Genomic DNA, 22829 nt, shown 5'->3' with positions numbered 1-22829 from the left:
AGAGATAACTCTACATATGGGCATCACCATATGGTCAATACTGAAATCTGATTGATTATATTCTTTGCAACCGAAAATGGAGAAGCTCTATGCCGTCAACAAAAACAAGACCTAGAGCTAACTGTGGCTCAGATCATGAGCTCCTTATTGCAAAATTCAGACTTAAATTGAAGAAAGTAGTGGAAACCACTAGACCATTCAAGTATGATCTAAATCAAACCCCTTATGATTATACAGTGGAAGTGACAAATAGATTCAAGGGATTAGATCTGATAGACAGAGTGCCTGATGAACTATGGACAGCGTTTCATGACATTGTACAGGAGGCAGTGATCAAGACCATCCCCAAGAAAAAGAAATGCAGAAAGGAAAAATGGTTGTCTGAGGAGTCTTTACAAATAGCTGAGGAATGAAGAGAAGCTAAAGACAAAGGAGAAAAGAAAAGATATACCCATCTGAATGCAGAGTTCCAAAGAATAGCAAGGAGAGAAAAGAAACCCTTCCTCAGTGATCAATGCAAAGAAATAGAGGAAAACAATAGAATGGGAGAGACTAGAGATCTCTTCAAGAAAATTAGAGATAGCAAGGGAATATTCCATGCAAAGAGAGGCACAATAAAGGACAGAAATGATATGGACCTAACAGAAGCAGAAGATATTAAGAAGAGGTGGAAAGAATACACAAAAGAACTGTACAAAAAAGATCTTTATGACCCAGATAATCATGATGGTGTGATCACTCACCTAAGAGCCAGACATCCTAGAATGTGAAGTCAAGTGGGCCTTAGAAACCATCACTATGAACAAAGCTAGTGGAGGTGATGGAATTCCAGTTGAGCTATTTCAAATACTAAAAGATGATGCTGTGAAAGTGCTGCACTCAATATGCCAACAAATTTGGAAAACTCAGCAGTGGCCACGGGACTGGAAAAGGTCAGTTTTTATTCCAATTCCAAAGAAAGGCAATGCCAAAGAATGCTCAAACTACTGCACAATTGCAGTCATCTCACATGCTAGTAAAGTAATACTCAAAATTCTCCAAGCCAAGCTTCAGCAGTACATGAACTGAGAACTTCTAGATGTTCAAGCTGGATTTAGAAAAGGCAGAGAAACCAGAGATCAAATTGCCAACATCCGTTGGATCATAGAAAAAGCAAGAGGGTTCCAGAAAAACATCTACTTCTGCTTTATTGACTACCCCAGAGCCTTTAACTATGTGGATCACAACAAACTGTGGGAAATTCTTAAAGAGATGGGAAAACCAGACCACTTTACCTGCCTCCTGAGAAATCTGTATGCAGGTCAGGAAGCAACAGTTAGAACTGGACATGGAACAATGGATTGGTTCCAAGTTGGGAAAGGAGTACATCAAGGCTGTATATTGTCACCCTACTTATTTAACTCATATGCAGAGTACATCATGTGAAATGTGGGGCTGCATGATTCACAAGCTAGAATCAAGATTGCCAGAGGAAATATCAACAACCTCGGATACGCAGATGACACCACCCTTATGGCAGAAGGCTTAGAAGAACTAAAGAGCCTCTTGATGAAAGTGAAAGAGAAGAGTGAAAAAGTTGGCTTGAAACTCAACATTGAAAAAACTAAGATCATGGCATCCAGGCTCATCACTTCATGGCAAATAGATGGGGAAGCAATGGAAACAGTGAGAGACTAATTTTGGGTGCTCCAAAATCACTGCAGATGGTGACTGAAGCCATGAAATTTAAAGACACTTGCTTCTTGGGTGAAAAGCTATGATAAACCTAGATAGCATATTAAAAATCAGAGAAATTACTTTGCCAACAAAGGTCCATCTAGCCAAAGCTATAGTTTTTCCAGTAGTCATGTATGGATGTGAGAGTTGGACTATAAAGAAAGCTAAGTACCGAAGAATTGATGCTTTTAGACTGTGGTGCTGGAGAAGACTCTTGAGAGTCCCTTGGACTGTGAGGAGATCCAACCAGTCCATCCTAAAGGAGATCAGTCCTAAATATTCTTTGGAAGGACTGATGCTGAAGCTGAAACTCCAATACTCTGGACACCTCTTGTGAAGAACTGACTCATTGGAAAGACCCTGACACTGGGAAAGATTGAAGGTAGGAGGAGAAGGGGACAACAGAGGATGAGATGGTTGGATGGTATCGCTAACTCAATGGATGTGAGTTTGAGCAAACTCCAGGAGTCGGTGATGGACAGGGAAGCCTGGTGTGCTGCAGTCCATAGGGTTGCAAAGAGTCGGACACGACTGAGCTACGGAACTGACTGACTGACCAGCTGTGGGGAAACACTAAATGGATGAGTTGCTCGTGGAACTGCCAGAGGGCTTGACAACGCCGTTACAAAAAGCAGAGCAGTTTCCCAGGAGGCTTATTTCACAGGAAGGTAACTCTTGCTGTTCCGCCAATAGTGTGAGTTTCTCAGGCCTCGGTTCTGCGGCTCAGCCTTTCTACCTCCTTGCCTTATATTTTAACCACCATGGATTCCGACACAGGGATCGTGAATTTTCCTAATTTGTCAGCCTAGGAAACTTGAGTACACACGGTCCTTTAAACATAAAAATTTTCCCAGAAGTTGTCTGCAGTGGAAGACAGCCAGGGTAACAGTAGTCAATATTACTCTTAATATTACACTGAAAGTATTGTGGGCAGTGGTAGACTGATAAAGATGGAGCAAAAGGACTGCCATGGTCCCAGGTGTGCAGAGCACAGTCTAGAAGGAGCTCGTGGGGTGTGGGTAGATGTCTACTTGGCCTTGTGGAGAGGACATGGCTGGCAAAGGGCCAGAATGGACCCCCTGAAGCATGGGGTGCAGGAAAAGGGCCCCTCTTGCTGGGGTCCAAGGACAGTATCGGCTGAGAGCAGACTGCCAGCGCTGGGTTCTCAGAGCAATTGTAGGTACCTTGCTGGCTTCGGCTCCCTGTTTTCCCCTCTCTGTGGTCTAGGGCTGATTTTCTAGCCAGCCAGAGGTATGTTATCCATAAAATATGCCTTCCCTCCCGGTTAGCCCTAAACTATTCTAGAAATTTCAAGGAAATTGTGGTTAATTCGGTTCCTGATATTTCCCTCATATCCTTCCAGCTTCTGTATAAAGTATTTCAATAGGTGTGCTTGTCTTGCCTCCACTTTTAAAATTACCACCATATCAGTCAAAGACTATAATCCCTGCCACACTTCTTTCAATTCCAATACCAGAATCTTGGCCAGCATCTTAAAATTCACAGTGAATAAAGAAAACCGGTCTCTAATTTAAATATGCTTGACCTTCTGTGGGGAGCAAAGTAATCACAGCTTTGTCATGCTCTGGTTTGGTTCAGTGGGTGTAAAAACATGTTCAGATAAAATCGGGATAGACCCAAATTTCCCCCCGTCCTTCAAACTAAACCCAAGCAAAGTGTTGTTCTGGTTTGTAGTCTTTTTGGCTGAGGATTATGCTTGCCAGAGGATCTCTCTATTGGAGAGGGTTTGTATACCCAGTCTTGCCAAAAGTGTGACTTTATAGCTTATTGTCCTTATAAGACCCTGCTCCCTCCTAACTAGTGTATCATTTTTTCTTTTCTGTCCACATATAAGAAGTCCCCTATCACTTCTGCTAAGCCAAGTGGTGTTTGACTGGCATGCTCTCTGCTAGCCTGGAAAATGTGAATTTCTCCCCAGGAGCAAAATCTTGTATGAATTGTTTCCCAGTTTTTCTCTCCACTTTGAAATCTACTTCAAAGTTATTATTTGGCTAACGGGTTATGTTTTCCTTCCCTTGAGGTCTATAGGATTTGCCTCTGATGTGTGGATGGGGCACAGGTTTTCCTTGTACTCTGTCATTTTTATCTATGTTACATATGAGCATAATCATTCTCATCCCAAGTATGAATCTCAGCCTTTAGGAAATTGCAAAAGCCTACTTCACCTCTATTTAGTCTTTGAAGATGTTCAGCTCAAGAAGAGAATAGTCTTCCACCTAAGCTCTATGATAAAAGTTAAGGATCAAGGAACTGATAGCAAATGGGTCATCAATGATAGACTCTAAAGATAGGGATTTTTTTTTTTAAATTAGTTCAGGCTTTGATTCTGGTTTGGGATAACACCATTAAATATAGCTCTATACACTGTATCCTGGGAACTTAATAATCTGCTGTGGTGGTTTAGTCTCTAAGCATATCTGACTTGTTGAAACCCCATGGACTATATAGCCAACCAGGCTCCTCTGTCCTTGGGATTTCCCAGGCAACAATACTGGAGTGAGCTGCCATTTCCTTCTCCAGGGAGTCTTCCCAATTCAGGGATTGAACCCGTGTTTCTTGCATTGGCAGGCAGAGTCTTTTCCACTGAGCTACCAGGGAAGCCTAGTTATCTGTTAGAGACCAGTTAGGTCAGGTACAGTGAAGTTTAGCGATTATTTTCTTCGTAGGCAATGAACACATGCTTAAGCTTAGACACAACACAAAGTGAATAGGATGATACTTTGTGATCCTCGCTTTCAAGAAAGAGAGGAGTTGAGTTATATAGAAAGCGAACGTGTGGCTCTGTTTTCAGATAGTGTGAGAAGCCAGCTTCAAGGGCATGTCAACATTCGTGATGATGTATTGAGTTAAGTTCAAATTTTTCCTGCATTACTCTGTGAAATCCTGCCTGGAAGCTGTTCAGTACCTAAATTATTTCTTTCCAGTCTATGATTCTTGTGGGCAGAAAAGTGAATTATGTATATGAATCCTTTCATATAGTTATCTTTCAGCAATACCTAAGGCAGCAGCCAAGTTGCCTCTCTATTATCATTTACAGAAAATAGATCTCAGTCTTAGGTTCGGCTGTGCCAGAAACCCTAGGTTTTTGCTTTCAGAATTGAGACTTTGAAGTAATGATAATAGCTACCATTTACGGAGCATGCATTAGACGCCAGATACTGTGCTAGATGCCTCTCATGCTTCTTCCTTTATTTGAGTTTTAAAATTTATACAATTTTTATAAATTAACAAAGTAACTTTTTCACAAATTATGTAATACAGAGCTGTATCAAGAAAAAAATAATTGATTTCTGTCACTACCACCCTCACTCCAATCACTCTGGTAACTTCTGTGGGTCCTTCCACCTTTTCCAGTGCTCATACACACCTGATATCAAATCTTCCCATTACCCTGTAAGGTTGGTCACTTTATCTCTATAGGGAGTGGAAATAAAACCTAATCAGTTATTAGCTCCAATGAACTAAGCACTAACGTAGAGGTCTCCTTCAAGAAACAACACTGTTTTCTTTGGGATAAAGAAATCTGGGTAATGAAGATGCTTAAGGGGAAATCACAAATGTTTGGGGAACCATGAAAAAGCAAACGGGTCCTTCCATGCTGCCTGTGCCCACAGTCCAGTCTCCTTCCGTCCTGCTCTCCCAGAGATGCTGGGGCAAAGCACAGGGTCAACATCTCATCACCTGGAGGCCCTGTGTTCCTCCAGACAGTTATTGGGCAGCAGCATGGTGTTGACGTAGCTCAGCATCTGGAAGAGTTTGTTTAAAGCAAATTATTTTCCACTCACAGATTGTTGAAAAATAGGCCTGCTCATCAAATCTAAATTCTAGAAAGAATGTAATTATATTTTGGATGTCTTTTCGTCCATAATCATGCCCTAGTAAAATAAACTGCAGTGACGAATTAGTGTGATACCTAAGCAAAAAGGGATGTGTAACTGTGGGGCTTTTGAGCCCAGTTCCTCTTCTTTTACATTTTGTTCTCAAATAAAAGGAAGGGGCTTTTATTTTTTTTCTTTAATTTATGAAAATGTTTCAAGACTTTGAGGAACAAAGGGCTTATGTGATCTTCTATCTCCTAATTGAGCGAAGGTATTTTTCCTACCTAAGTGTAGCAACTGGATCTCCTCTTTTTAACAAAGCAATATTTTTCTTAAGGCCAGATATGGACACTCACTTCTTTGTATAAAGATATCCGGTTTGCTTTCTAGTCATGTGATAAAGTCCAGTGCAACATCCATATCCCATTGGCTCTAAAATGCACCCGAGTTCCCCTTGCTGTGGGAAGCAGGTAAGAGACGCATGTGGAGTATGCTGTCTTTGAACACGGTGTGCCTAGCACTCTTCTCTCACTTTAGAGAGAGAGGAAATCTCTCTCTGACACACACCCCATGCCTGTGCCTACTGGCCATGCTCTGATAACTATTTACCAAAGGAACAATGCCTGAAACCTCTGTCCGTGATCTCACAAGGTAATCAGAGCCAACTATGGTCAGTCCTTGATGGAAAAACTCCAGGAAAAATATCTCGGGCTGCCATAAGTCATCTCAGTGATATGTTGGTGATTCTGGGCTCTCAGGAAGGAATCAGTGCCCTAGGGTGGTGCCAGGGAGCATTGTTTAAGCACCAGATCTTCTCTTTTACTTTAGTCTTTTAAGAACTTTTAGGCTTCCCTTGTGGCTCAGATGGTAAAGAATCTGCCTGCAATCCAGGAGACCCAGGTTCGATTCCTGGGTTGGGAAGATCCCTTGGAGAAGGGAATGGCTACCCACTCCACACTTTTCTTGCCTGGAGAATCCCCAAGGACAAAGGAGCCTGGTGTTGCAGGCTCTGTGTTACCATCCATGGTGTTGCAAAGAGTTGGATGTGACTGAGCAACTAATACTTTCAAGGACTTTTAATTTTTAAAAGAATTTTTTATTGAAGCATATTGATTTCAAATATTACTTTGTGCTTTGGGTGGGCAGCATAGTGATTTCGTATTTTTACAATTTATATTTTATGAAAAGTTATTACAAGATAATGGCTGTAATTCCCTGTGCTGTACAATACATCCTTTTTGCTTATGTATTTTATACATAGTAATTTGTATCTCTTAATCCCATACCCCTAATGTTACCCCTTCCCCTTCCTTCTCCCCATAGATTCCCATTGGATTGTTTCCTATATCTGTGAGTCTGTTTCTGTTACATACATTCATTTGTACCATTTTTTAAATTCTACATTTAAGTAATATCATACATTATTTGTCTTTCTCTGTCTGACTTATTTCACTAAGCATGGTAATTTCTATATCCATCTACTTTGCTGCAAATGGCAGAATTTCAATCTGCTTTACAGCTGAGTGATATTCCATTGTGTATGTATAGCACATCTTTTTTTAAATTGAGGTATATTGATATACAATATAAATTGCAAGTATACAACATAGTGATTCACAATTTGTAAAGGTTATACTCCGTTTATAGTTATTATAAAATATTGACTGTATTCCTTGTATTATACAATATATCCTTGTAGCTTATTTACCTTTTACACAATAGTTTATACCTCTTAATCCTCTTCCTCTATCTTGCCCTCTCCCCTCCCCTTCCCCCACTGGTAACCGCTAGATTGTTCTCTGTACCTGAGTCTGTTTCTTTTTTCTGTGTTCACTTTTTTACTTTATTTTTTAGATTCCATATATAAGTGATAGCACTTTCAGTCTTTCTCATGGCCAAGTAGTATTCCATTGCATTTGCTTGTGTGTGTGTGTGTGTGTGTGTGTGTGTGTGTGTGCGCGCGCGCCATATCTTGTTTATGCATTCATTTGTTGCTGGACACTTAGGTCGTTTCCATACCTTAGCTATTGTAAGCAATGCTGCTGTGTACAAGGGGTGCATGTATCTATTCGAATTAGTGTTTTGTTTTTCTGAGATATATACCCAGGAGTAGAATTTCTGGGTCATGTGATAGTTCAATTTTTAGTTTTTCTGAGAAACATCCATACTGTTTTCCATACTGACAGCACCAATCTACATTCCCACCAACAGTTTATGAGGGTTCCTTTTTCTCCACATCCACTCCAGTGTTTGCTATTTGTGTTCTATTTGATGTTAGCCATTCTGACAGGTATGAGGTGATTTCTCAGTGTATACCATGTCTTGTTTATCTACTATTAGTCTGTTGATGGATAGAGGTTGCTTCCATATCTTGACTGTTATAAACAGTGCTGCTATAAATATTGGCATGCATGCATCTTTCAATTTTTTATTTTCATTCTTTCAGATAAATTCCCAGGAGTAGAATTGCTGGGTTATGTGGTAGTTGTATGTCTAGTTTTTTGACCAAACTCCATACTATTTTCCATAGTATTGCACCAATTACAGAAATTCTATTTCATAGTTTATAATCATTATAGAATATTCTCATGGATAGATATAATATTTTTCAGTATATCTCTCCAAATAAAAAGCAAGATAAAAATATTTTTGTTTCCAGAATATGAGCAACGTACCATCCTAGATAGCTAACACAGTGCATGGTACCTTGTAGGGCTCTATAGGTGCTTGTTGAGTAAGTGAATGCATGAAAGAACAGGGAGTTCCCAGAACTAGCAATTGGCAATAGCTGACATCAGAGTTAGTCTCTGAGTTCCTTCAAATGGGAATACTTCTGGCAGGTACCAATGAACTGAAGATTTTTCTAAACCAATGTGGAGAGCAGTGTGATATGGTAATATTAGCTACATTCTGACTCACTTATTCTTCCATACTCGCAGCTCTGGTGCAGTCAATGAAAAGTATATCTAGGAAACTTAGAATGCAGTTTGGCCCACAGCTGGTAACTAAATATGAAAATTGTAGTGAATCTAAATATTGGGAAGAAACTGAATTGGTGGGTGACCTGCTGGGTTGGATAGTATTGGAATCATTTGGCTGATGATGCTAATCAGTCACCATTTTGTTTTGAAATGGAAGCCCAGTAATCAAATAAGTTTAGTAAAATTCCTTGTGTTTACAGAGATCTAGTCAAAATGATTCTATATTTTCCTATTTAAGCATCCTAGTGGAAGTCAGGTTTTGCCTTTCTAATTAAATATTTGCTTACATGTGTGATACAATGTCTCTGAATGAAACAAAAAGGGCACTTCTAATTCTTATGAGAATTAGAGCTTAAATTTTTCTTTATCTCAAGGTCCCAAGTTGCCAGAAATATATATTTGTATTTTATCTATTACCTGCATCAGTTGAATTAGCAAACTCTGAAAATCTTACAGCATATGTGTAACAAGAATGAGCCAGCAAGGATGACAGCACCATTGATTGAGATGTAGAATTCTGCTTAAGCCATTTTTCAGTCCTTTCCCCTTAAAATATTATTCAGTCCTTGGTTTCTCACCTGTAAAGTATAGAGAATATACCTGCTGCCCATCTTACAGGTTGTTAAGAGGGGCACCCGTATATGTTCAGAAGACAAAACCACGCAGAGTATTAAAACGTGAACTTGGAGTCTGCAGGGCTTCAGTTTGAGCTCTGGAACCTCCACTTACTCTGTGATCTTGAGTAAGTAGCTTAATTTCCTCATCTGTTAAGTGGAGGTAATGATAATACCCACCCCATACACTTGTTGAAAGGATTAAGTAAGACGATATACATAAAGCATCAAGCATCTATGCTAATGGCTGACACTAATGAGCAATTCTTGTGTTGCAGCTGCCTGGTAACGTGCATGTATGTGCCCTCTAGGGTGTAAATACACTGTGTGAGGTGGGGGACCAGTCAGTGCACTTCTCCATTCTCAGAGTCTGCTCCCGTGTGATGGCCTTGCTTCTACTGTCCATAGACCTGTCCAGTGGACAGTTCTTACTGAGGATGTTTACCAAGTGGTAGGGAAGAGACCAGGGTTGAGGAACTATCTCTTGTAAGAGATCTCTACCCCAGGAGTAGGTATGGTTGGGTCTCAGAGGAAGCAGTCCTATGATCTTGCACTCTGGATACATTTCTGTAGGACTTTCTCACAAAGGTTCAGGGCTCTGCCAAGGGAAACAACAGCCAGAAGGAATGAACAGGAAGAAGCTAGCTTCCCCTCCCTCACATCAGCCTCCACCTTTTGACTGTCACTGTCTTCACCCACCAAAAGGAATTACCTGTTATTTTACTATGATAACTAGTTTTATTATCATCATAATTGCCATTATTATTAACAGCTAATGTATAGTAAATGCTTACACAAGGCAAAGTTCATTGACTTATTTATCATCCCAACAATCCTATGAGGATGATTATATTGTTATCCATATTTTACAGATGAGTAAAGTGAGAATAAACCAGAGAATAAAATACCTGCTTAACCTGGCAAATGGTATTGCTGGGACTCAAAGCTGGGACAGTCTGGCCCTGACCCGTATTTCTAACTACAGTACCACCCTCTGATTTGCTTAATTATTCACAATTGAGTTCAAATTCAGCAAAGCACTTGAGTCAAAATCCATGTGTTATCATTTTCCCATGTCCACCAACTGGTGGAAATCAGGCAGTTAGCCATCAGTAAATGTTATTTGGATTGATACCGACATTACTATTTATAAAATGGATAATAAGGACCTACTGTATAGCACTGGGAACTCTACTCAGTACTCTGTAATGACCTATATGGGGAAAGAATCTAAAAAAGAGTGGATATATGTACTGTTGATTCACTTTGCTGTGTAACAGACTAGCACAATATTGTAAATCAACAATACTCCCAATAAAAATTCATTTTAAAAAGACCTGATAGAATTCCTCTCTTTTAATTTTGATGGTTTAGCACACTAGAGTTTAAAATGATTAAAAACATCCTTGTTGTTTTTCAGTCGCTAACTTGTGTCTGACTCTTTTTGACCCCATGGGCTGCAGCACACCAGGCTTCCCTTCTTTCACTATCTCCCAAAGTTTGCCCAGATTGGTGTCCATTGAGGTGGTAAAGCATCGAACCATCTCATCCTCTGCCACTGTCTTCTCCTTTTGCCTTCAATCTTTTCCATCATCAGGGTCTTTTCTGATGAGTCGGCTCTTTCCATCAGGTAGTCCCAGGGATGGGGGAGCCCAGTGGGCTGCTGTCTATGGGGTCGCACAGACTCAGACGTGACTGAAGCAACTTAGCAGCAGCAGCAGCAGCCAGAGTATTAGAGCTTCAGCTTCAACATCAGTCCTTCCAATGAATACTCAAGGTTGATTTCCTTTAGGATTTACTGGTTTGATCTCCTTGCAGTCCAAGGGGCTCTCAAGAGTCTTCTCCAGCACCACAGTTTGAAGGCATCAATTCTTTGGCCCTCAGCCTTCTTTATGGTCCAATTCTCATATCCATACATGACTACTGGAAAAATCATAGCTTTGACTATATGGACCTTTGTTGGCAAAGTGATGGCTCTGCTTTTTAATATGCTATCTAGGTTTGTCGTAGCTTTCCTTCCAAGCAAGCATCTTTTAATTTCATGGCTTTGGTAACCACCTGCAGTGATTCTGGAGCCCAAGAAAATAAAACCTGTCACTGCTTACAATTTTTCCCCATCTATTTGCCATGAAGTGATGGGACTGGATGCCATGATCTTAGAAAACATGTTAATCTGTACTCTCAATTAAAGCCATTGGTTCCTCTGTTGCTGAAGAATCTAGACGATCTCTAAGCTCCCCGTCTCTCCTGCTCTCAGGTGCTGAGAGTGGGTGAGGATGGAGAGAAAGCTTAGGCCAGAAGCAGGAAGAACTGGTGTTGGCCAGTCTGGACCCAGGCAGCCTCACTTCTGCCCTGTTTCTCCCATCCCCAGGAGAACTGCCTCTTTCCTTTCCTCGGCCCTCTAGGCTGCCTTTCTCAGAGCACAAGCACAGTGCCCAGAAGCCTGCTCAGCACCTTCAGAGTCTTTCCAGCAGAAACGAACTGTGGCTCAACTTGTCCTCAAGTCTTTTTTGAAAACCAAAATAAATAATTTAAGTTGATAGTTAGTGTGCCAGAACACAAACAACAACAACAACAAAATCTCATTTCGTAGCTGAGAGAATGAATTTTAACCTGAGATTTTTGGTTTTCCTCCTCTATGAAATGCTTTTATTGCTTTAAGATGTGTTTCTGTGTGTTTTTTTTTCTTCATGTCACAAAAAAAGGGCTTTCTTAGGATTAACATATTGTCATTAATCCTCTTAAATGAAAAGAAGAAGTTGAGTGTAGAATTGTAGCTAGAGTTTCTAAAACATTTACCAGTAAAAGCTATAGGATTTTACTCTGTAAACAAACTCATTTAAATGTATCAGGTTAATTACCTAAGCTACAAATACAAGTTGGATGAAAAGCCTTGATTGAATTTGTCCTGTTCTGTTTGGCTGACACAGCCTTAATTGCACATGGTAAGAAAACACTTTTAGTCAGTAAGTACATCAGACTGCCATGACCACTCCAGCAACCTGCTCCAGTGAAATTTCAAACAAATGTCATGTCAGTGCTTGCCTTATAGGGAAAAAAAAAGAAAATTAAACGCTGAACATTTCCCCTTATTTGCTATTCAGTATTCAAAATTTAAGAGGGAGAGATATCCTTTGTGCTGTACCTCCAAAAAAGGAAACAGTCACTCAACCTTATTTAAAAACTCATGTGAATTGTTGTCATTGTAATGTAGTGAATTATAAACCTCAGGGCAAACTGCAGTGATTTCTTTAGCAATTTCCAAAAGGAGCATAGACTGAATTCTGGCAGTCAAGGTATTTCAACCTTGAGTAATCAAAGGCTAGAAAGAAGTAAATTAAAAGTAACCCAGTCCTCTCAACACCGCTGATTTATCATTTATCACAGCAAGTGTTACACACACTGATTGCCCACTTTCTTGAGGAAGTCTACAATCAACTGCTGTTTATCTGTTAGGTTAGATTTCTAACCTAATGCCAGCTTAAACTATTGAGGCAATGGAATCAAGACTAATTGTAACATTTGCTTTAGAAAAACATAATTAAGAAGGTAAATATACTGGATTCAGGAGCCAAATATACATTCCTTTTGGATTATGCACAGTTATGGATTTCTAGTTTATCTTCATGGTTAATCCCCTCCATTAGTGTGGATGATCCAGAATTGGATGCAACTATTGACATGTTGAAAATGATGCTAGTCATTATCTGACATTAGTTTCACTAATTCCACCAAAGGTATTTTTTCTTCGCCAACAATCTTCCTTTTAAGTCCTGTTGTCATGCATGCAATTTTGTTTACATTTGGGGTTTCCTAATTTTAAAAAGCATGAATCTAGGCATGATAATTCATGTTTGGAGGAGGAGATCCCTAAAAATTCTGGGCTTGAAGGGAAGCTGAAATGGTAATTTCCTCTGTTTCATGGTCCCAAAGATGACCTTTCTGGCTTTGCTCCTCTCTTCTGCAGCAACCATCCACCATGAGTTATGCAAGACACATCATTAAGAAGGAAGGTTTGGGACTCCAAGGCCTCAACAAAGGATTTACAGCAACTTTGGGACATCATGGAGTTTTCAATATGGTTTATTTTGGTTTCTACTTCAATGTCAAAAACATTGTTCCTGTCAATAAGGTAACTATTTCATAGGTTCAAATCCTGGAGGAAAAATCCTATCAATGATGGTAGCTACATAGGTAGAGTGTTTATCCTTCCAAGTCACTGTGCTGAACTCTTACATCTGTTACCTAGTTTGATCCTCACATCAGCCTTGTTCACTGAGTGTTGTTATCTTTATCTTGAATTCAGAAACTAAAACTTAATTAGAAAGATCAAGTAAATTGCCCAGAGTCACATAATAAAGAGCAAAGCAGACCTCTGAAATCAAGTCTGACACCAAAATTATTCTTCTTGAAGAATACACCATTATACCTGAATGTTTCACATTTATCACTAATAGGAATTTCTAGAAACAGTTATTACTTAATTTTTCTCTCAGAAGTATAACTTTCTCAAAGTTGAAATTTTCATAGTCTAAATACATTTTGAGTTTATAAAAGAAAGTTATCAGCCTAAAATATAAATCTTACATAGATAGTAATTTTAAAATTTACCTAATTAATTAGGGTCGGAGAAGGCAATGGCACCCCACTCCAGTACTCTTGCCTGAGAAATTCCATGGACGGAGGAGCCTGGTAGGCTGCAGTCCATGGGGTCGCGAAGAGTCGGACACAACTGAGCAACTTCCCTTTCACTTTTCACTTTCATGCATTGGAGAAGGAAATGGCAACCCACTCCAGTGTTCTTGCCTGGAGAATCCCAGGGACAGGGGAGCCTGGTGGGCTGCCGTCTGTGGGGTTGCACAGAGTCGGACATGACTGAAGCGACTTAGTAGCAGCAGCAGCAGCAATAAATTAACTCTTCTAGGATCATTCACTTTTGACATGAAATAACAATAATAATTTTTAACAGTAGCTCACATATGTCAGCAGCCTATCCACTTTGATAAGATAAAAGTAGCACACCATGTGATTTAAAATGAGTCTCTTTTACTAGAGCATCACAAACTTTTCTCCCACCATCATATTGCTTGCCTGCAATCAAAAGTGTAATTCTGGAAGCACCAACTGGGGAAACATTTTTCACATGCAGGCATTTTCCCACAGGAGTTCAGTTCTTCATTTTGCCTAGTACAAAAGTATTGAAGAACTTTTTATAAAGCATAAAAATATTCCTAATATGGCTGTCACCTGATTTGGTAAAGTAACTAGTTGTACTTGTTTTTTTCCAGTTATCCCTTTTAATCTAGGTCAGTACTTTTCTCAAAAAGTGAAAGTGAAATTCACTCAGTTGTGTCCAACTCTTTGTGACCCCAAGGACTATACAGTCCATGGAATTCTCCAAGCCAGAATACTGGAGTGGGTAGCCTTTCCCTTCTTCAGGGGATCTTCCAAGTAACAGCTAAATCCAAGGCATGTTCCCAATTAACCTTCCATTGATGTTGTCTCACTCATTAGCCAAAATTGTTAATCAGGTTTCACTGTATTTAGAAATCTCACTTATTTAGCCTAAGCTCATGTTTTGTTCATCTGAAATCAATGCATAACCACAGAATATATAGATTTCCCCACTGAGTGACAGTTCTGACACCGGTGGTCCTCAGTGTTCTTCTCCTGTTGAGCTCAGGAGAAGAGGAATAAAGTGCAATAAATACTTTAGTCCTTGATGACATGAGAGAGTTCAACTCTCAATACATTAAAAAAATGCTTTTAGCAGAAACAGGCTAAATAATCTGTGGAACCCAGGGCAAAATGAAAACATTCAAAAATTAAGTCCTTTTGGACTCTGTTGGAGAAGTCAAGGGTGGGATGATTTGAGAGAATAGCATTGAAACATGTATATTATCATATGGGAAATGAATCGCCAGTCCAGGTTCGATGCATGAGAGGGTGCACAGGGCCGGCGCACTGGGATGACCCTGAGGGATGGGATGGGGAGGGAGGTGGGAGGGGGGTTCAGGATGGGGAACACATATACACCCATGGCTGATTCATATCAATGTATGGCAAAACCAATACAATATTGTAAAGTAATTAGCCTCCAATTATAATTAATTAATTAATTAATTTAAATTAAGAATTTCAAGAGACTTCCCTGCCAGTCCAGTGGTTAAAACACTATGCTTTCACTGCAAGGGGCATGGGTTCTATCCCTGGTCAGGGAACTAAGGTCTGGCATACTGGCATGGTAAGGACAAAAAACAGAAAAAAAACAAAATTTCAAGATAGCAACCGTAGTGTCCCAGGCGGTGTTAGTGGTAAAGAATCTGCCTGCCAATGCAGGAGATGCAAAAGACTCTGGTTTGATCCCTGGGTTGGGAAGATCCCCTGGAAGAGGAAAATAGCAACCCAGTCCAGTATTCTTGCCTAAAAAATTTCATGGAGAGGGGAGCCTGGTGGGCTACAGTCCATGGGATTGCAAAGAGTCAAACACGACTGAGCATGCATACAAAAAATTGTGGAGCAATAAACCAAGCATGGGGCTCCTCTAAGTGCAGGCTCTGGGCAACTGCACAAGTCACACACTAATGAAGCTGATGGTTTTTTAAACTCTGAGCTGAGTGATTCATGCAATGTGGGAGAAATGTCCATACCTCTTTCTCTAGCTATCCAAAGGCTTGAAGCAAATAGAAATTACACACAATGAAATGAATGATATAATTTACAAATATTATATAAATAATATATATTTCATTACATTTATTTGTGCATTATTTTAATGCATATATTATCACAAGAATATGAATTTGGTTATATCTAAGGAAGAATTTCAGAAAGATCAATAAGATTTACATATGATTATGTGTTGTGTTGTTTAGTCATTCAGTTGTGTCTGACTCTTTGATACCCCGTGGACTGTAGCCTGCCGGGCTTCTCTGTCCATGGGATTTCCCAGGCAAAAATACCAGAGTGCATTGCCATTTCCTTTTCTAGGATATCGTCCTGACCCAAGAATCAAACCCAAGTCTCCTGCATTGATGGGCACATTCTTTACCACTGAGCCATCTGGGAAGCCTGATTGTATGTTACTAATGCTTTTTAAAAAAGTCCACAAATACAAACTTCATTTAACAATTAATCAATACACTTAAGTTATTAAATTTTACACGTTGTGAAAAAGCAGAAGCTTAAAATTTTTTTATTAGTTAAAAGACATCATAGCGTTCTGAAATTATGGAAAGAGCTCATTTATCTTGCCAGTTTACAGGGTTCAGATTGTATTGGCCCTCATAGGCCACACTAAGGATTTTTCTGTTTATCTGAAGAGCACTGGGAAGCCAACAAAAGATTTTAAGCAGGGGAATTACATGATAATTCTGGCTGCAGCGTGGAAAATGGGTAGAGTGGGGTAGTGAGCAAAAGACAGAGTATAACATCAAAATGACTGGTATGTGCAATGCAGGGGTTATGAACTAGTGTTCACGGTGAAGACAAGAAGTGGATCGATTTGAGGAATGTCTAGAAGGCAGAATCTGCAGGATGTGGTGATGGAGTCTGTGTGCATGCTGATGAAAGAGTGGTGGGTAGGGATGATTCCTAGGTTTGGCGTTGGAACAACTGGAAGGATAATGGTGCCATTGATTGGGAAAGAATACCATTGAAAAAGAACAAATTTGGGGAAAATATTATTTCCTGAGCCTTGAAAACTGATTTAACCACATTTGAACTCCAAAGGACAGACATTGAGGCAGTGATTGCATGTGGACTCTTGAGAGGAGGGCCCTAGATGGAGACAGACATCCAGACGTCATCAGTATCCCCAAGGCGAGCGTACTTTTTTAAAATTTAGTTTCTATTGGGGTGGAATTGCTTTACAGTGTCGTGTTAGTTTCTACTGTATGTACAGCAAAGTGAATCAGCTCTATGAATACATGTATCTCCTCTTTTTTGGATTTCTTTCCCATTTAGGTTATCACAGAGCACTGGGTAGTTCCTGTGCTATACAAGTTCTCATTAGTTAGCTATTTTATATCAGTAGCATGTATGTGCCAGTCCCGGTCTCCCAATTCCTCCTGCCCTCCTTCCCCTTGGTATCCATCTATATCATATATTAATGCATATATGTGGAATCTAGAAAGGTGGTATAGATGATCTTATTTGCAAAGCAGAAACAGAGACACGGACACTTGAACATTCATTTTCTGGGGAATGATCAGGGGCCAATCACTTTAATGCTTTGAGCATCTGAGTATTTTAAATCTGTAAGTTGAAAACCTAAGAGTGTTCTTTCTACCTGACAAAATGGTTTTGAGGATTAAAATAAACGGCAAGTGACGTTTGTGAATTTTAAGGTGCCATGGAAGTGTTAGGCGTGGGGGCTGCTGCTGACAGGGACGGGGAGGAGTAGAGGTGGTGAGGAGGGTAGTGTGAAGAGCTGTTCCCCAGAACTGTTCCTTTTGCACCTAAATGAACACTGTGGGGTTCGTTGTGGGTTTTGTTTTCTAGGGGTTTTTCGCCCAGAACAAAGTCACTGATTTTATGTGTCCTGTAATCTAAGCCTGATTCAGAACTGGGAACCCAGTACTCTTTAAATTTAAACCATAATAAATCAATGCTTTGTGCAGGGGAAGGTATGATAATCATTAAAACATGTTGAAGAACGTCATCAAGTTGTTAACCACGAGGAGGAGGTGGTGCTCCTCGAAGGCTTTTTTGCATCTGCGCTCTAGGTCAGCTCCAGCCATACACTCCGGACAGTTTGTTTACAGGATTGTCATTCCAGTTTCCTCACCCAGAAATTGTTCATTCTGTTGTCCCAAGGGGATTTGAGATTTCACCAACTCTGACTGGCATGAGATAATTCCAGATTTTTCTTTAATATTTTCTAAACTTTATAAACTGTCTACCAATATTTTCCATTTTCAAAGTATTTGATTTTATAAGAAACTGTCCATATGATCATATCTGAGGAGTGGAAATCAAGAGCCGTGTGTGTGTGTGTGTGTGTGTGTGTGTGTGTGTGTGTGTGTGTGTTAAGTGGGGAGGAGGGAAGAGCCAGAAAAAGCAGGGAGCAGTGCAGAAAAAGTACTTTTTCTTTATAGCATTCTGAGCTGTTGGAAGCTTCTACAAGAAGCCTGTATAAATTTTGTAATAGGAAATAAATCAGTGAAAATTTTAATAGAATCTTATAGAGTACCTAGTTAACTTTTTCACATTTTATTCAACTCTGTGTCTGTTACAGAGTTAAAATAAGAACTTGAAATGGTGAGTTCAAATAACTCGGGTCAGATATCCACCCTGAAGTTTTTAACTTTAGTTCTTCAGATTGATGATCTCTGGTAGAGTCCTTTTTCATGTTTCACTGAGATATCCTGGCCTATGCCATTCTGTACTACTAAAATCATTTTTGTAAACTCCATGATTTTGTCTGATCCTCGTCACAATAACTGCCATTTTCAGGTGAGGAAATAGAAACAGGAAGTAAAGGCCCAGAGGTGAAAGTTACTGACATAATCTATCTGAAGGTATATAGCAGGGGGCAGAGAAGGCAATGGAAACCTACTCCAGTGTTCTTGCCTGGAGAATCCCAGGGACAGAGGAGCCTGGTGGGCTGCCGTCTATGGGGTTGCACAGAGTCGGACACGGCTGAAGCGACTTAGCAGCAGCAGCAGCAGCAGCAGGGGGAAGGAAAGAGCCAGAGGGAGAGCTCGTCCTGCTACGCCTTGTAGCGCAACATGCGCAACTCACCTTGACTTGTGGTACACATAAACGGTCACTTTAAAATGGTTACTAAAATTTAAATAAGTGAACTTGGTAGACTCTCCAGTCAGTGTAACCAGATTCCACTTTTACCCCATTCAGACCTGGAAACTGGTCCTCCCTTTTCACTTAGTCTCTGATCCATAGAAACAAAGAATTATAAGACATAACCCTGGAAGAACTGGGCATTACCAGTTGGAAAACTTAGATGTTCCTATAAGATAGTGAATAGATGGCTACAATAGAAAAGTTTGCTTTGAATAGGAAGTGACCATGGAATTCGTTTAACGGCGACATTCATTTTCATCTTTCAGTAAATGGAATGCAATGTCAGTATAAAGAATTATCCCTTCTCAGAAAGAGGCCATCACGTCTCAAAGTAAAGCCTTCTAGAAATACATATTGATTACCTTAAACACTGACATCTTTTTAAAATATTGATGAAGGTAAGCTTTCATTGCAAAACCAATTTATTTCATTTTCATTCCTAGATAGGATATTCAGAGCATTTGTGATGGTGGCACACAAATGGGAATCCTCAGATTTAAATGTTACATTGCTTTGATAACTTTTGTCTTCTAGTTCCATGTTTACTGCTTTTCCTGTGTTTCCATAAGTAAAATAATGATAAGAGTACAAACGGCTGTCTAAAGCGCATGGCTGCCAACAGTAGGAACTCCTTTAGGTTTGCGTCCTAATTAAGCGTGTTTGCAGGTTGTTTTGCCAAAAACAATAGACCTTTTGTGTTGAATTCTGCCATGATATAAATTACATGTGTGGGTTAGAAATATTCTAGGAGAGAACAATTTTTCATAAGCTCAATCTTTCTTACTTAATAAACCATTTAGACCTGTCCCTGTGGTCGTTTTACTACGGACAGCATTAAGTCAAACATTTTATTTTCTCATAAGGTGTAATATTCATAGAAGATTGCCTTTTAAGCAACACAAATGTTTCTCTTTTGATTTTTACCATTTTCTTTGTTTTGTAAATTCTGTAGGAAGTCTGAGGGTGGTGCCAGACACACTTCAGTTTATCAGAAGAAATGTGGGAAATGTGTTGGTTTCGTGATTTAGAGCTCTGCCCTTCCCTAAGGTGTGCACTGAGCAGAATGACAAATGCTCCTCTGGGTTCCAGAGGAGAACTTAGACAGAGCTGTTTATATTTTGAAAAGAAGAATCTCAGTAGGATTAGATCATAGTAGGATTTAATTTATGACCATTTATTTTTCTGATTCTCTCTTACTTGATCATTAGTCTTACCAATCATCCGGTAATGGGAAGGCCAAGAGCATTAAAGTTTCATTAAGAACAACTCTCCTTTCTGGTAACCACTGGGGTAAAACTACAAGTATATATTATCTAGAAAATTCCAGGACATGTGACAAGATTCTGTGGTAAAAAGTGGTATCTTTCATTGGCAGTTTTCACAGACTCCCTTGGGGGGGGCACGGTGGCGGTGTATGTGTTGTAGGGGGAGGAGGGCCTGGGGGAGGGGAGCAGGGCAGGGGTTCAGGCACTTTCTTAAATAAACCTCAGGCCCAAAAGTTTCCCATCAGGTACCACCCAAGTGGATGGAAATGAGGTGCAAGTGGCTTTAGATTCTCAGTGGGTGCCTTCTATTCATTCATTCCAGAAGTGTTCATGGCACATCTATCATTGGAGACCGGGCACCATCTCACTGTCAGCTCTGCTCCTGCCTTAATGGGGTTTACATTCTAGTCGAGGAGACAGACGATAAACAAGTCATTACACAGGGAACTGAATTGTGCAACTATCATAAGTGCCATGAAAGACAACTGCGAAGCTGCGGGAATTTTTAACCAAAGATCCTCATTAGACCCATGGCAGGGGAGGGTGAGAATATAGGAAAGGCTTTCCTTCAAAAGAAATGTTTAGGCTGGAGCTCAAGGATGAGGCTTAGTCAGGCCAAGATGAAGAGGATGAGCAGACACCAGAGAGAGCAGAATGTGTGAGTGCACAGAAGCAGAAAGAGGCGCGGGTAGGAGGAGGGTGGCTGGTGTCGGGTGACCCAGGGCAGGGAGGCAGTAGAAGCTGCAGAGGGTAGCTGGCCAGAACGTTTGAGTCATGGTGGTAAGGCAGTTGAGTCCCCTTCAGTGATTTAACTGAGGGGGCATCTCCCGTTAGTGCAACTAAACGGGTATGGGAAAGTCTCATGTGTCGAAGTCCAGAAGTACAGCCTCATGAAATAAACTTGGTTCAAAGACATCTTCTTGATCATGTGCCCAACTCCACCTCAAAGCATCTCAGTGTGTCCTTGTCCTGACTTCTCAACATTTGGAATTTTGCTTTGGGATCCTGGTTTGTTAGTTTTCCTTGGTTTTCCTTTGGGTCAGTGCTTTTATTAAGGCAAGGAATAGAATACACAAAAACAGAAAAATCCTACTGGGTTCCCAAGGAAACATATTAATACTTTCCTGCATTTTGTATGATAATACTCAGTGATATAATTGACTCTCAGAAGGTATTATCTCTCTACATTTATTTATAGAGAGATACTTATAAATAATAGATATTAGAGGTATGTATATATGTGTCTGTATATATATGTATATGTATATATGAAATAATGAAGTGATAACTGTTATTCTTAAACCCAAACCCATTTTGACATTGTATGTATTTTATAATTCTGGCTACGTGTGTAAGACCTTTATTTTACAATTATTTTACAAATCACAACCCTTTAAAAAACAGTTATCTTAGGAGGGGAAAGGAATTTTCATGGCTATTTTCTGAATGGCTACATTCAGATGCTGAGTTAACAAGACTTTGATTTCATTCCAAAGCCCAGAGCCCTACAAGGATAGGATCTTGGGAATATTCCACATTCCTTAAAGAATGCTTATCAATTAAACCATCTCATTTTAGTGACCTTCTGTGGACTGAGGAGCTAGCATTTCCCCAAATTATCTCACATGAAGAAAAAACAAACATTGTAATAGATTCTTCTGATAGCTGTGAATGGAAACAACTGTAACTTTTAATTAAGCTCCAGTAGAGGTATTTTCACTGGGGGACAAGACAGCATGATACCATAACACTGGGGGAAAAATGTTTTTGTCAAAGTTTATGAACAAAACAACAAAACAGAGCCAAGATTAGAGAAAATGAAAGGTGCATACTGAGAGCTGACTTTAACTAGTTGACTTGGATTCACTGAAACTAACAATATCTAACATGCAAATTTCTTCTTTAAAAAAAAAAAAGCAGTTCACTCTCACTCAGTCTGCCTTCTTGCTCAGTTACCAGGAGGCAACCATGATTTCAACATACCACATCATTTTCATGACAACTGCAGCCAGCTGTGGGAAAGGCAGTGCTAAGCTGCTATTATTTGCCTTGTGGTTGTGCAGGTGCCTAACCAGCATGTGTAGGTACCTTCTTTGCAATTTGCTTCTGAGACCTTGGTTCTTTGTGTATTATGTCTTTATAGAGAAGAGCTACAGCATTTATTAGACACCTATGATGTGTCAGGTCCAGCACACCTATAAACATGAATGAATGTGACATGGCACAGCCTGTTCCTTTAAGAGGCTCTGGGCTGTGGAGTGAAATTTATTACCAGACTGGGTTTTCTGCTGTTTCTTCGTATGAGGATACATCATGAGCTTTATGTTTGTATTACCTCTTACCTGTGGCCTTGACAAATGAAGGACTCCATCATGATCACCCTTCAATTATTGATGATGATGTGCTATGAAAGGGATAGAATCAAGCAGAAAATTAATGTGACCATCTGTAAAGTTATAGAAATAGTGAAATGGATTCTATTAAATTGGTTTTGACCACATGTTTATATGTAATCTAATTACTAATTGATTTATCAAAATGTTCAATTCGTTTTGAATTGCTCTTGTTATGATCATAACATTCACATCATCAAAAAGTTTCCTTACCAAC

At 39.8% G+C, this 22829-nt stretch overlaps 1 protein-coding gene across 1 annotated transcript in view; it reads left to right on the top strand.

The window, feature by feature from the left end:
- SLC25A21 (solute carrier family 25 member 21) overlaps positions 1-22829 on the top strand; it is a 216548-nt gene that overhangs the window by 173339 nt on the left and 20380 nt on the right. Inside the window, exon 8 of the mRNA XM_068990978.1 lies at positions 13118-13282. Within this exon, the coding sequence (XP_068847079.1) occupies positions 13118-13282 (165 nt within the window). The remainder of the gene's footprint in view (positions 1-13117; positions 13283-22829) is intronic.

The sequence above is a fragment of the Capricornis sumatraensis genome, chromosome 19, assembly GCF_032405125.1.
Source record: "Capricornis sumatraensis isolate serow.1 chromosome 19, serow.2, whole genome shotgun sequence".
In the NCBI taxonomy this organism is placed as follows: domain Eukaryota; kingdom Metazoa; phylum Chordata; class Mammalia; order Artiodactyla; family Bovidae; genus Capricornis; species Capricornis sumatraensis.
The sequence above is the reverse complement of the archived record's forward strand: the minus strand, read 5'-3'. Positions and strand labels throughout refer to the sequence as shown.